The sequence below is a fragment of the Phocoena sinus genome, chromosome 5 (assembly GCF_008692025.1).
Source record: "Phocoena sinus isolate mPhoSin1 chromosome 5, mPhoSin1.pri, whole genome shotgun sequence".
Lineage (NCBI taxonomy): Eukaryota > Metazoa > Chordata > Mammalia > Artiodactyla > Phocoenidae > Phocoena > Phocoena sinus.
In genome coordinates this window covers 52,212,516-52,225,437 of record NC_045767.1, presented here as the reverse complement: position 1 = coordinate 52,225,437, position 12,922 = coordinate 52,212,516, and the positions used below count along the sequence as shown (strand labels likewise).

The 12,922-nt window shown below is 49.1% G+C and overlaps 1 protein-coding gene across 2 annotated transcripts; it reads right to left on the bottom strand.

Annotated features, from left to right (window-relative positions):
• Positions 1 to 1,190: 1,190 nt before the first annotated feature.
• On the bottom strand, positions 1,191 to 6,882 carry SOD3 (superoxide dismutase 3). Of its 2 annotated transcripts, XM_032633559.1 has the most exons (3): positions 6,762 to 6,870; positions 5,043 to 5,111; positions 1,191 to 2,897 (listed from the first exon to the last, which is right to left on the bottom strand). In XM_032633559.1, exons 2-3 carry the CDS (start codon positions 5,087 to 5,089, stop codon positions 2,147 to 2,149), a joined length of 798 nt encoding a protein of 265 aa, XP_032489450.1. In that variant the 5' UTR covers positions 5,090 to 5,111; positions 6,762 to 6,870; the 3' UTR covers positions 1,191 to 2,146. The 2 variants fall into 2 exon arrangements, with proteins under 2 accessions (XP_032489450.1, XP_032489451.1); XM_032633560.1 differs by lacking the exon at positions 5,043 to 5,111 and having other exon boundaries at positions 6,762 to 6,882.
• Between the last annotated feature and the right edge of the window lie 6,040 nt (positions 6,883 to 12,922).

Genomic DNA, 12,922 nt, shown 5'->3' with positions numbered 1-12,922 from the left:
CTCAAGGATATTCTCTACAGCACTTGAGGAGGAACTAAAGGTCCTTGACTTTGTTTTATAACTAGACTATTATTGTCTTGCTTGACTGTTTTCCTTTGTTTCTGCATTTTCTCACTTCTCTGATTAAATTTGCTCTCTGGAACCTGGGGAAGGCCTAGGAGGCTAGAGCTTTTATACAAACTGGTATGTGTGTGCGGGGGGACGGGGTGGGACACAAGGGGTCTGTCCCTGGGAAGGCCTCGCAGAGTCCTGCTCCGTTTCAAAACCAGTGAGAACCAGTTGGTGGAGCAAATTCACCAGGCAATAGCCTTTCTTCCCACTTGTCGCTTGGGCTCAAGGAAAAGGTTTTAAATAACAAGGTAGTCCTAGTAAGAGGTAAAAATAACCACTGGGGATGGCTTTCTGGCGAAGGTTCAGTTTGACTCACTGCCTTAAGAGTCTGGGAGAAACAGAAGCTGCCCCTGAGGAACCAGGGTGGGAAAGCCAAAGCTAGGAAGTGGGTCTACCCCAGGATGGATACTTCAGTAAATGAAAGTGAATACACAAGACTGATCTAGTCTGTGTATAGATTATAATTTTCACAAAGAGAGGCAGAACCTCCATCAAGCCTTAATTAAGACCAACCTGCCTTTGGACCCCACTGCTTCCAACTGCTTTTGTATCAAGAAGTCAAGAAGGGCATTGTCCTGGTTGTGGAGAAAGCCGACAACTTTAGATACCAACACCAACCTCCCTATAACTTGCCCAGGGACACTGCCTCACTGGCCCTGTCTCCGCCATCTGGGAAATGGACCTCAGGCTTCCCACAGAGGCAGATGTGAGAGGCCACTGGGCCCAGTGAGTTGGTGTACCGCTCATGCCAGGCCAGCGGCTCCAGCATCAGAATCACTGGGAAGCTTGTTGCAAATAGATGTTCTCCTCTCCCTTTGGATTCTACAGCTCTGGCATGTGGCCCAGGAAGCTGTATTTTTTTTTCCCCCATTTCCCTAAGTGATCCTGGTTTCCTCCCTCTTGCGAGCCACACCCCAAAGGCATGATGACCAGTGACTGAGCCTTGCAGCCAACAGAGCTGGGCAGGGGAGAAGGAGAAGTCCTGAGAGGTTTGGGAAACATCTTTGTCATTCCCCAAAAAATAGTTGAGTGGGGAGAGAAGCCTCAAATAAACCAAAACAGTAACCAAGGCCCCCATGCAGTACTGAATTGCTAAGTTTTTAATGTGCAACACGAAGACTGCCAAACAGCCCACAAAGGAGCAGCTCTCTGGGGTGTGGGGCTGGGGGAATAGCTGGAGACACCGGGCAGGGGCGCCAGGCTGCACTGCACATGCTGGGGAGGGGGAGGGGGAGAGGCAACCTCAGGAGGGGTCTCAGACTGCCTAGGAGGAACCTAAAGTGGGTGGGGGTAGGTAGGTTCTTAGGGCATTGAGGGATCTCAGGGCTCACAGGGTGAGGGCAGGGTTGCCAGGGTGGAAGGGGGGGAGTCTGGAAGACCCTCAGGGTAAATGAGGATATTTCAGTATCTCTGGGGGTCCTCAGAGCTCAGGGTGCCCTCTGGATGAAAGGGGGTGTCTCAGTATACATGGTTTGAGACCTCAGGGTGGAGGGGATTTTCGGGGAGATCCTAGCCATGGCAAAAGTGGTACCTCAGAGTAGGGAGTGTCTCTGGGAGCAAAAGGAGAAAAATCAAGATGAGAAGGTGGGGACTTGGGTCACACGGAGGGGATCTTGGGCACTTGGAGAGGTGTCAGGGTGTAGAGGTGTCCCAGGGTTCTTGGAGTGGTGTCAAGGCATGGAGGGATCCTGGGATGTGTAGACGGGGTCCTGGGTCACATGGAGGGCATCTTGGGCACTTGGAGGAGAGTCAGGGTGTAGAGGAGATCCTGGGGCACTTGGAGGGGTGTCAGGGTGTAGAAGGGGTCTCAGGGTGCTTGGAAGAGGTGTCACAGGACAGATCCACGTAGAGGGGGCCCTGGGCCACATGGAGGGAATCTCAGGAGTTTGGAGAGGTGTCAGGCGTAGAGGGGTCTTGGGGTACTCGGAGGGGATCTCAGGCACTTGTAGGGGTGTCAGGGCGTGGAGGGGCTCCCAGGGCACATGGAATGGGTCTGGGGCGTGGAGGGAGCTCTCGGGGCGCCCGGGTGGGGGGCTCAGCTGGCCTTGCACTCGCTCTCTCGCCGCCGCTTCTTGCGCTCCGCGTGCTCCTGTGCCTGGCGCGCCCAGGGCCCCGGCCCGCACAGGCCCACCACGCAGCAGGCGAGCCGGCGGCCCGCGTTGCCGTTCTCCAGGCTGGCCTGGTTGCCACCGCGGCCCAGGTCATCCTCGCCCTCGTGGATCACTACGGCGCGGCCCGCGATCGAGTGCGGGCCGAAGAGCGAGGCGGCCAGGCCGGAGCGGTACTTCCAGATTTGGCCGTCACGCGCCACGAAGTTGCCGAAGTCGCCCGGGTGCTGCGGGTGCGGCACGGCCAGCGGGTTGTAGTGCGCTCCGGTGGAGTCGCAGCCCTGGCTCAGGTCCCCGAACTGGTGCACGTGGATGGCGCGGCTGGTGCCATTGGGCTCGGCCGGGAACCCCTCCAGGTGGAAGAAGGCCTCGAGGAAGGCGCCGGGCCGCAGCTGCCGGAAGAGCACGACGCCTCTCACCCGGGGCTGCGCCGCATCCAGCGTGGCCGACGGCAGCACCGGGCAGGTGGCGTGGAGCGCGGCGTCCTGGCCTCCGCCCGCCGCCCACCACTGCGTCAGCTCCCGCCAGATCTCCGTCACTTTGGCGTACATGTCGCGGATCTGCTCCTGAATGCGGGAGCCGGGCTGCTCCAGGTCCGGGTCGGCAGAGACTTCCGAGGCGCGGGATGTCAGGAGCAGGTAGGCACAGAGCAGCGCCAGCATGGCCGGAGTCGGGCACCTGCGGGCACCCCCAGGGGGTGGGGGCAGAGCGAGACTTAGTCATTGGAAACCTGGAATCCCAGGGACCCCGGTGCCCTTGAATCCAAACGCTTCCTGCCAAGGGGCTTCCTTGCCTAGCGTGCTTTTTGTTCTTTCGGCCCCTGTCTCTTCAGGGCCTGCTGCGTTCCAGGAACTGTGTTAGGTGCTGTGGTTGTAAAGATGGATGGGACATAATCTCAAGAAACTCAGGAGGATCTTTCTGAGCCACAAATCTGATCACGGTCCTCCCAAGTCCCATCTCCATAGCGTGGGGAGTCCAGGACAACTGGCCCGGGGTGGGGGGTTGTCTCAGGATACACGAGTGAGGCTCTCATGGCCCTTTCAGATGTCCTCCCTCTCCTGATCTCTGCCCCTCATCTGCTGCTGCTCTCTTTCCGCATCCTCTCTTACACAGGCAGCATAAGGCTCGCTGCCGCGCTTCTTGCACTTGCGGTACCTTCTCTCTGAAGTGCCCTATCCCTTCTTCTCTGCCATGCTCAGTAGACTAACGCTAGAAACTCAGTTTTATTCATCAGTGTTTGTAGCATCTGGGCCTGCACTTGGCAGTAGGACACGTTTAATATGTGAAGGTTGAATGAGGAGTTCACTGACAGACAGATGTGTCATCAGATCATTCCAATGCCATCCTGTAACTGAAGATAGAGCCTTGTTCTGGGGAAGGACAGAGTAAGGACTGCCCATCTCCCTGGGAAACTCCAGGAGGGCTTCCCAGAGGAGGTGACTTCTAAGGGTCCCACAAGACGAGGAGGAGTTTTTCAGCCAAGCCAGGTCAGAAGTCCATTTCAGGCAGGAGGCACAACATGATGTGTTCACAGGCTGTGAAGGGACACAGTTCGTTTTGGGGATGGGGTAATTCAGTGTGGCTGGAACATGGCCTGTGCCACCAGAGAGGAGTCGAGGCTGAAGAGGGAACGCTGAGCCAGGGATGGAAGGGCTGGCTTTTCTGTACTAAGGTGTGTGGTTATTAGCCAGGAGGCTAGTGCTGGTGGAAGTTTTTAAGCAGAAAAGTGAGTGTTGAGATAGTTTTTAGTTCATTAAGTCTGGCAGGAGAAAGGATGTGGGCTGGATTTGGGGAATAGAGAGGACAGGGGAGAAGGACAAGAAGAAATGGAGACACAGCGGAGAAATAGAGGTAGTCAGGGGATGATGTGTTAGGAGGCAGCAGCAGCGATCCAGACCAGAGATGGTGAAGGCTTTTACCAAGGTGGAGGCAGCATGGATACAGGAGACATTTTGGGTACCACTGGCAGTGGGGAAGAGGAGTTGAGGATGACGGAGTTCCCAGCAGGGGAGACTGGGTGATGGATGGTGGTACCAGGCCCCGAGAAGAAGGGAGAGAGGGCAAGTTCAACCCGAGCCTGCTGAGATGCGAGATCCCAGGTGGGATGTTCAGCAGATGGTTGTAAATGGGGCTTCTGGCCTTTGTAAGAGGCAGTGTAACTGGGAGGGGTTCTCAGTGTCGGCTGCACATCAGATTCCGGTTCTTAAAGTTCAGACGCCCAGGCACCACCCTAAGGGATTCTGATTCAGTGGGCATGAGTTGCTTTGTTTTGTTTAAAGCTCCATCAAAGATTCTGGGACCCAACCAGGAATTTTATGGTGAGACACGTATACCATATCGCACAACCGCAATATCACGGGGGAAGTTACTGACTCTCTTTTAGCTGTAAAACAAGGCTGGTAAGACCACCAAGGGCCACCAGGAGGTGTAAACGAGATATGAGATGCCAGGCTATTTTCACATTTTTCAGTCTGCCCACAGGGATCAATGCTGCCTCCAAAGAGCTGGTTTGAGGGTCAGCTGCACTTTCAAAGGCCTTCTCCAACCCCCAAGCAGGTGCCATTTTAAAATTAAATTCTGGGGTTGAGTGTTTATTCTTTCCATAACCATTACAGGAATGCAGTCTAGTGTGGTGATTAAAAGAATGGATTCCGGAACTCACTGGCCTGACTCTGCCACTTCACTTACTCTTTAAGAGTTAGCATAATTGTTATTTTGGTTACAGAGTAGCAGAGAAAATGCCGGACTGCAAACTCTAACTGGGCTCCCCCTCTTCTCTAAGCCTCAGTTTTCTTATCCGCAAATAGAGATAATAATACTTACCTTGGAGTCTTGCTGTGAGGCTTAAAAGACACAAGTAGAATCAGCATTTACTGAACACACTTGAAGGCACTGTTAAAAGCATTTAGCATATGTTAATTCATTTAAGCCTCACAAAAACCCTCTGGGGTGGGTGCATTGTTATGCCCATTCTAAAGTGCAGGAAACTGAGGCACAGAAAGGCAGGTGTCTTGCCTGTGGTTACGCATACAATAATAGCTGAGGCAGGATTTGAAAAGGTGTGGTCTGCTCCAAGTCCAAGGTTTAGGCACCACACTGAACAGCTCTTATCAACGCACTTAGCCCAGAGCCTGCTACATAGAAAATTCCCAGTAAATGGCAGCTCTTAGCTATCAGAGAGAAACTGCAGATAGGGATTTCAGGACCATCAGCTGAAAGATGCTATTGCAGCCCTGGGAGGAGGAGGTGGCCAGGAAAGGCTCCAAGAAGGAGTGACAAGTAGGAGGAGAAGTCCAGAAAGTGATATCAAGGGAACCCCCTCTGATGTGGCCTGGTTACTACGCTGAAGCCCCAGGGAGTGGGGGTGGGAATGGAGGAGCATCTCTGAGGCCAGACCTTGGCTTCAAGGTCTCCATCATCACCCACCACCCCTCTCCTTCTGAACCGGTCGTGGCCCTCAGGTGGGCTCTGCCGATTGGAAGGTACTTCCTTAAAAACGTACAGCAAAGACAGATTGTTTTGGGTGTGTCCACAAAGCTTTCTTTTCCAAGAATGCTTGGGTCATAATGAACACTTGAAGGAGATGTTTTTCTCTTAAAAAGAGAATTCTTCTTAAATCCCAGGTAAACCCTGACTCCTTGGGTCTTATTAAGCTTTTCACTCTAGCCCTCAAGGCCCGCCTGCATAAGGCTCACCCTTCTGGCTCAGTCTCTCACTCAGTTTGAGCTGTGGATGAGCGAGTGGTTTTTGGAGGGCCCGCTTGGTCCAGAGGGGAGAACATAGTTATCAGAGACAGGGGACAAAGTAAGCCTCGGGGCCGGTGCCTCCTTCCTGGGTCTGGGTCTGGGAAGACTGCGGCCCCCGCGAAGGCTGCGGTGTGTTCTAATGCCTGGGTGCCCTCCAAGAAGGGGTCCCAGCTAGGTGCCTGAGGCAGCCAGGCCCTCCCTTTGTGCCTCCCCTAAGCAGGTGGCTTTTCCTCACCACCCATGCAGGCAACATCCAGAAACATCCGTCTTCCTCACTCCAGATTTCTTTTTTCTCCAACCCGGAGGACGCTGAGGTCCTCTTGGCCTGGCATTAGCAGATCCGAGAACAGTCAGTTTCTCCTCCCGGGTTGCCCTCCTCACCCCTCTCCCCGCCTCCCCACTCCTCTGCTTTACAGCAGCTGGGCTCTGTCAAGAAGCGATTTTAGATAGCCAGTGGGAAGCAGCCACCTAGCACAGGGAGATCAGCTCGGTGCTTTGTGACCACCTGGAGGGGTGGGATAGGGAGAGGGGGAGGGAGACGCAAGAGGGAGGACATATGGGAACATATGTATATGTATAACTGATTCACTTTGTTATAAAGCAGAAACTAACATACCATTGTAAAGCAATTATACTCCAATAAAGATGTTAAAAAAAAAAAAGAAGAAGAAGCTTGTTTCTCTCCCACGAAAATGATCATATCCTTCTCCTGGGAGAGGCTGGATGCCCCGCCCCAGTTTCAAACTCAGTAAGCACACTCCGAGAAGAACGAAATGAACCTCGACTTCGCACTCACCTTTCCAGCTCTTCCAAGAGAGCTTTCCCTCCTGAGACCTGAGGAGCAGTACCCCGCCAGCCGCCAGCCGGTCGCAGGAACTCGGAGCGGGCTCCTGGGCTGTTTGTGGCCGCGCAGGGCAGCCTCGGGGGGCGTGGTCACCGCGAGGAAAGAAAGTCATTGGGCCGGTTTAGGGAGGGAAGGCGGCTAGGCAGTCCATGTGGAATTGCCTCACCTCCTCCAGCTCTGTCACCTCCCCCGCCCCCCAGCCCCGCGTTCCCTAGCCAAGTATTCCTTTTCGTGACTTCACTGGTTTGTGCAGACGTAGCAAGTGACCTTCAGGGTGTAGCAGCGGAATAAAAAGTAGACCGAAAATAGCCTGTTTGGAGACGTGTACAATGGTCTCTTTCTTGAGAGGCCCTTTGCTCTCCCCTGATTTCCTCAGCTATTGATTTATTTTTGCTGGATGCATCTAAGATGGAAAAGGACGCCCGCAAATATGCGTGATGTTTCCTCCAGAACTGTGCGGCCACACCTGTGAGAGGTGAGACGCAGGCGGGGACTCGGGCTGCAGAGTGTCAGCTGTGTCACTTCCTAAGGATGTGCTCCTGGACCAACTCCCTGTGCCTCTGTTTCATCATCTGTAAAATGGGGAGGCGAGGCTAACCCGATGCCCCAAACGTTATCACATGGGAAAAGGCAGCCTGCCTGTCTCCTTGTCTGCCTGCCAACCTTCCTTCAATAAATGCTTAGTGGGTGCTCGCTCCATTGTGTGCTGGTACCCAAACCCAGGAGAGTCCCTGCCCTTTGGGGTTCATACTCTGGGGAGGGAACAGCGGTGTCAACAGATCCATCCAGTACGGAGTGGGGACTGTAGCTGGGGAGGGGTGGACAGGGTCCCTAAAGACCCAAACATTAGTCCTGGCCGCAGGACAGCTTGTTCAAAATCTAGACTTCCAGGCACCATCGCAGGCTGAGTGAATCGATTACCAGCAAGGGCTTTCTGGAATCAACTTTTTGAAAGCTGGTTATTCTGGGGTACAACCATGTTTGGGAACCTCTGCTTGGCAGGAAGAAAAACTAAAGATCTTTGTCCCGGGGCAAACATTTCGCAAGATAAGGTGGAGAGTTCTGAGAACTCAGAGCCTCCAGCCCTCTGTCCCCGACATCAGTCCTTCTGGCTCACTGGGAACTCAGGCACCATCCGCTCAATCCATGCCTCTCTGCGTTCTGTTGATGGGCGTAGGTGCCTTTGACTAATGACTTTTCCAAATTCCAGCTGCTGCCCGCCACTCTGCCCCACCCTGAAACATCTGGTTTCTCTTTGTGACTCTTTCATCCAACTAAAAATAATCTGTATTTCATTCAGTTCTTGAAGTAATAATTATATCAGTTTGTAACTACTGTATCCGGTGGCACTTAACCTAATTTTATTTCTTTTAAGGGCCAAGAAAGATTTCCTCCATTACGGTATTCTAGGATTGATATTAAAGTCCATATTCCCTTTCCTTTTTATGGTATTCTAGGGGAAATTTGCTTTTTCTCCCACCCGACCCCACCAACATTCATGGCCCTTTCCTTTGGCAACTGCACGCCACTTTCCTGCTTGGGAACCACTGCGTTTTCAGTCCATGCAAGTGGTGTTGATTAACCCCTTGCTCCAGAGGTGGGCTCCTGACCAGTCATAACATTGCATTGGTTCTGGGATAATCCATTCAGAGCCAGTGAGATTCAATGACATTTTTGCTGGGACTGTTGTAAGAGAGGTATCTTCTCTTTCCCAGTGGACTTGAAACTGGAGGAGAAAGAGTGGAGTTATTTCAGCCCCTAAGGGAGAATCTGTCTGAGGATAGGGCCAAAGGAGGGAAGTGGAATTAAAGTAGAGTGAAATTTGGACCTAATTGCAGTGTTTGAGCCCCTGGATCCAGCTGTACCTGAAACTCTGTTTTCTTTGTGTGCGTCAAATATATTCTCTTTTTGCTTAAGTTGTTTGGGTTGCAATTTCTGCACTTGGAAGTGAACACTTTATTTAATGCTTGCAATAATTTTGTGGGATGGGTGTTAATTTGCCCACTTTGTAGATAAGGAAAGGAGGTTCAGAAAGAATAATTATTCTTTCTGAATAATAGGTCAGTTATATTTCAATTAAAAAAAAAAAAAGAAGTAATAGGCCCAAAGTTTCAGAGCTATAAAATGGCAAAGTCAAAATTTAAACTCAAGATTCTCCGATTTCTAATCCTGGCCCCTTAATCATTACACTTTATTACCTTCCAGTCTAAAGGGGAGATGAAAGAAAAGTTAGAAACAATAAATGAGTCTACACCTCACAGTTATCTCTGTAACATCAGTGACCGCCTTGCAAACAAGACACCTACACTGACCTCTGTTCTTTCCCCAGTGTTAATGTGTAACACAACAGAAAATCAAGCAAACGTTGTAAATCAGCCATTATTAGGAGATGCATTCAAAAGCACTTCTATCTGTATAGAAGAGATCTCTGCTAGAGAACTTGGTAGTTCTTTTATGCACGGATATCAATTGTAAATAACTTCCTTTTCATTGTGTTCAAAAAACTGATAGGATTAAATTCTACCAGGAAATAAAGTGGTTACCATGAGGAGAAAGCTTTGAAAGCAACAATTATGGTTGCAGGTTGCATCCCTAGAAGGCCAGTTTCTGTGTGATGACAGTTTATCCAACCAGAGTAATTCAGACATACCTGAGAAAACTTCAAGCGTGTCTTGCCTGCCTGAGGTTCTCTCAGAAGCCCCCCAGAGAGTACGAGTGGGACCAGTGACCTGTGTGGTTCAATCTTGGATCCTGTCATTTTGTCCAAACACGTCAGGGTAATATGGAAAAAAGGAGATGCTATTGGCAAGGTGGGCAGGGAGAAAAGAAACATCATTCTTATTAACAGTCATAAAATCATACCATCTCACATGTATTCAGTGCCTCTTGCATGCTGGGCACTTGTTAAATGATTTTCATGCACGTTTTCGATGCATTAATAACACTGCTTTTCGGTGAAGAAGAGAGATTGCATTCTGTGTCCATGCCACATTCTGGGAAATTTCCTTTTCACCGTGAATGTGTCACCCTTCTGTTCAAATGTGTGTGAATCACAAGGTAATGGAAACCAGTCAGAACCAGGAACTTCTCAACTAGTTACACTTGGCTGGCCATGTGAGGAGAAGACCAATTGTAGCACACGAAAGCAATGCCTTTCTGATCAGAAGGTGAGTGTGTGCAAAGTATTCTCTCAGGAAAACATCAAAGTGAAATCCCTCCAAGCTAAGCCCTTCATGAACTCTGACCCTGCCTCTAGTTCCACTTCCTGCCCATACCTGTGAGGGAAAACATAGGTCATTCCTGTTTTGCCACATAAAAAAAAAAATAGCAGTATGAATAATTTAAAAGCATACCCAATGAAGCGCTTCTTTCCTCAAAATAATTGCATGGTACATTCCACTTGGGAAAAGAGAAGCATTTTTTCAGCTTACTTTCTAGTCGTATTTATTTTAAAATATTTGTTGACCCAATGGCCATATTGACCCCTCTTCTTGCTGCCTCCCACTATAGAAGCTGGAAAACCAGGCACTTGCTTTCCCAGCATCCCTTTCAGCTAGCGGTGGTCATGTCACCCAGATATAGCCAATGAGACATAACTTGATGTGGCTCTGGGGAAGGATCTTACTTCCATTATAAAAGAGACAGAAATGGTTGGTGCTGCTTCTTTCTCCTTCCTCTTGTCTTGAACATGTTTCTGATGCCTAGCAATGTGGCAGCTCCCCTGGGACTATAGTCGGTGAGAATGAGAACAAAAGCCAACATGCACAGGATGGAGGGGAAAAGAAGGAGAGAACCTAGGTCCTCAAAAACTTCACTGAAAAAATAAATTAAAAGCTAAAGGGAGGGAAATTGTCTCACTGAGCACCTTAACCAACACCAGTACAGTTGTAGTTTTCTCGTAATAGGAGAATATAACCTCGATGTGTTCCACTATTAGTGGGTTTCCGTTACTATACTAGCAGCCAAATTCATGCCTAACTGATACAATTATGTGCCAGATTCTGCACTGGGCATCGTGACTGTGAAGATGTAGAAATCATAGCCTTAGTTCAGGTGGCTTATAATCCATTTGAAGAGACATATATATGAAGGACCATAGATCCTCCCCAGTGTCACTCCCATATTTTACAAATAACGACACTGAGACCCACGGTGCTTAATTGACTTGTCCAGTGTCACACCTATTAGGTGCAGAGGAAGAACTTGAGCCCAGTTCACTGAACCTTCAGATTGGTGACGCTCTATCTCACCAGTTCTGAGGCTTCATAGACCATCTCTTCACCTTTGCCCTGCTGACCTCTTCAGACACACACCGTGAAACCTCACCAGGTTCTGGTGAATATATTCAGGAAAGCAGAAAAACTCTCTGCACTCAGATGGCCAGCCTGGCGCTGTTCCTTTTCTCCACACCTTCAGAACAACCAGACTAACAAAAGAAGATGGACAGAAAACCCCCAGGGAGCTTGTACAAAATACACAAACCTGCAACATGTAAAGAATAGAATCTAGGGGCAGAAGTGATATAACATTCTTTACTCCTAGGATTATAGAAAATTGATGCTGGAAGAAACTGTACAGGAGAGGTCCTCTGACTCAGCCTCTACTTTAGAAAAGGAATTAGGAAGTCTAAATGCTGACAGAATTCAAAAAGCCTCAGATTTGAAGCCCAGGGAGGAAAATAGAGAAGCAGCCACGTGTCTCACTTAGAAAATGAATCCAGTAGGGTTCTGGCCCTTCTTAAGTGACGGTCTCAAATGGAGTGGGTAGCAACTCCCATCACAGCCTCCAAACCACCATCACCCACCAAGGCCACCCAGAGATAATCCAGGAGGGCAGCAGCATCTGGAAGATTAGATGGTCCTGCGTTAGGGCCCTAATAGTATACTTTGACTTTCATTTCACGGAATTTTGGAGCAATCTTATAAAGCAGTCAACCTCCTGACAGTTCTTCTGGGCCCAGGCCCAGCTGTGCAGGATCCATCTTGCCCTTCTTGGAGAAAACAGAAGGAGTAGGGTTGGGTCTTAGGACATCCTCCTTATGGTGGTGATGTAATAGGAGCTGTCGGCAGCCCCAGCTGGGGACCAAAGCATGGAAATTTTTGAATGTTTCTCCAGCTTTTGTCCATCTTAGCATCAGAAGCTTTTCACACTAGTCTTTCTCCACAAAACTTTTACATCAGAAGCAGGAGTTTATCTCTCGTTGGCCAATTTCCCTCAAAGCCAAAGCAGAAGAGCTGGGATCTAACTATTGCCTCAACTACTCTTTATTTTACTTATGGAGACGTGTTTTAATAATCAGAGCATTGTTCTGGTTGGGTATTATTGATCAGAATAAAGTTATCTGCTTATCTGTGAGCATATATTTATTATATACACACTAGTATAGACTTGACATTGTTTTTTAAATGCATTACTAGGAGAGAATAGCGATTTGTAAAAGAAAATGCCTATGTCTAGGCTGAAACCATCCTCTCTTTTTTGAGTTCTAACGCTCAAAGTTATATCATCTCAAACAGGACTTGAGTATTTACTACAACAGGAATTGAAAACTCCAGCACTTGTGGTAACCAGACAGGCTGCATCATGAACAAAGTGGGCCAGGTACGTGTTGTCTCCTTTTTGTCTTTAAACATACAACCTTCCTATCTACATTTTGTGTTCATATTCTAGTGGAGATATTTGCCTGAAAAAATATTTCTTTTCTATGAGAAAGACAGCAACAGCCCATTAAAACATGGCAACTCAGCCCCAGTGTCTGGGAAACACTAGAGAAGAGTGGGGACTGGAGAGAACATTCTGAATCTATAGGGGGGTAGCAGCTGCCCAACCAGACATTGCCTATGGGAATGCTACCTATTATTGCCAGATCTCAAGAGAGGCCAGAGATTCACATTTCTATGTAATATTTCTTGTTTTTTAAATGATGGCTCAATAGTGTTATTTACTGCCTGTAAGAGATATACATCAAATATCAAGATACAGATAAATTGGCAGTAAAAGGATGAAAAAAGATTTACCATGCAAACAGTAAGCATAAGACGAGCATGATTATATTAATATCAGACAAAGTAGATGGCAAGACAAAGATGATGGCTGTAGATAATCTCAGCAAC

Coding starts and splice junctions, on each gene's coding strand:
- SOD3 (XM_032633559.1), bottom strand. CDS start 5,089: ATGCTGATTCTACTTGTGTCTTTTAAGCCTCACAGCAAGACTCCAAG. Junction 2,898..5,042: donor CCTCACAGCAAGACTCCAAG/GTAAGTATTATT, acceptor GGGTGCCCGCAG/GTGCCCGACTCCGGCCATGC.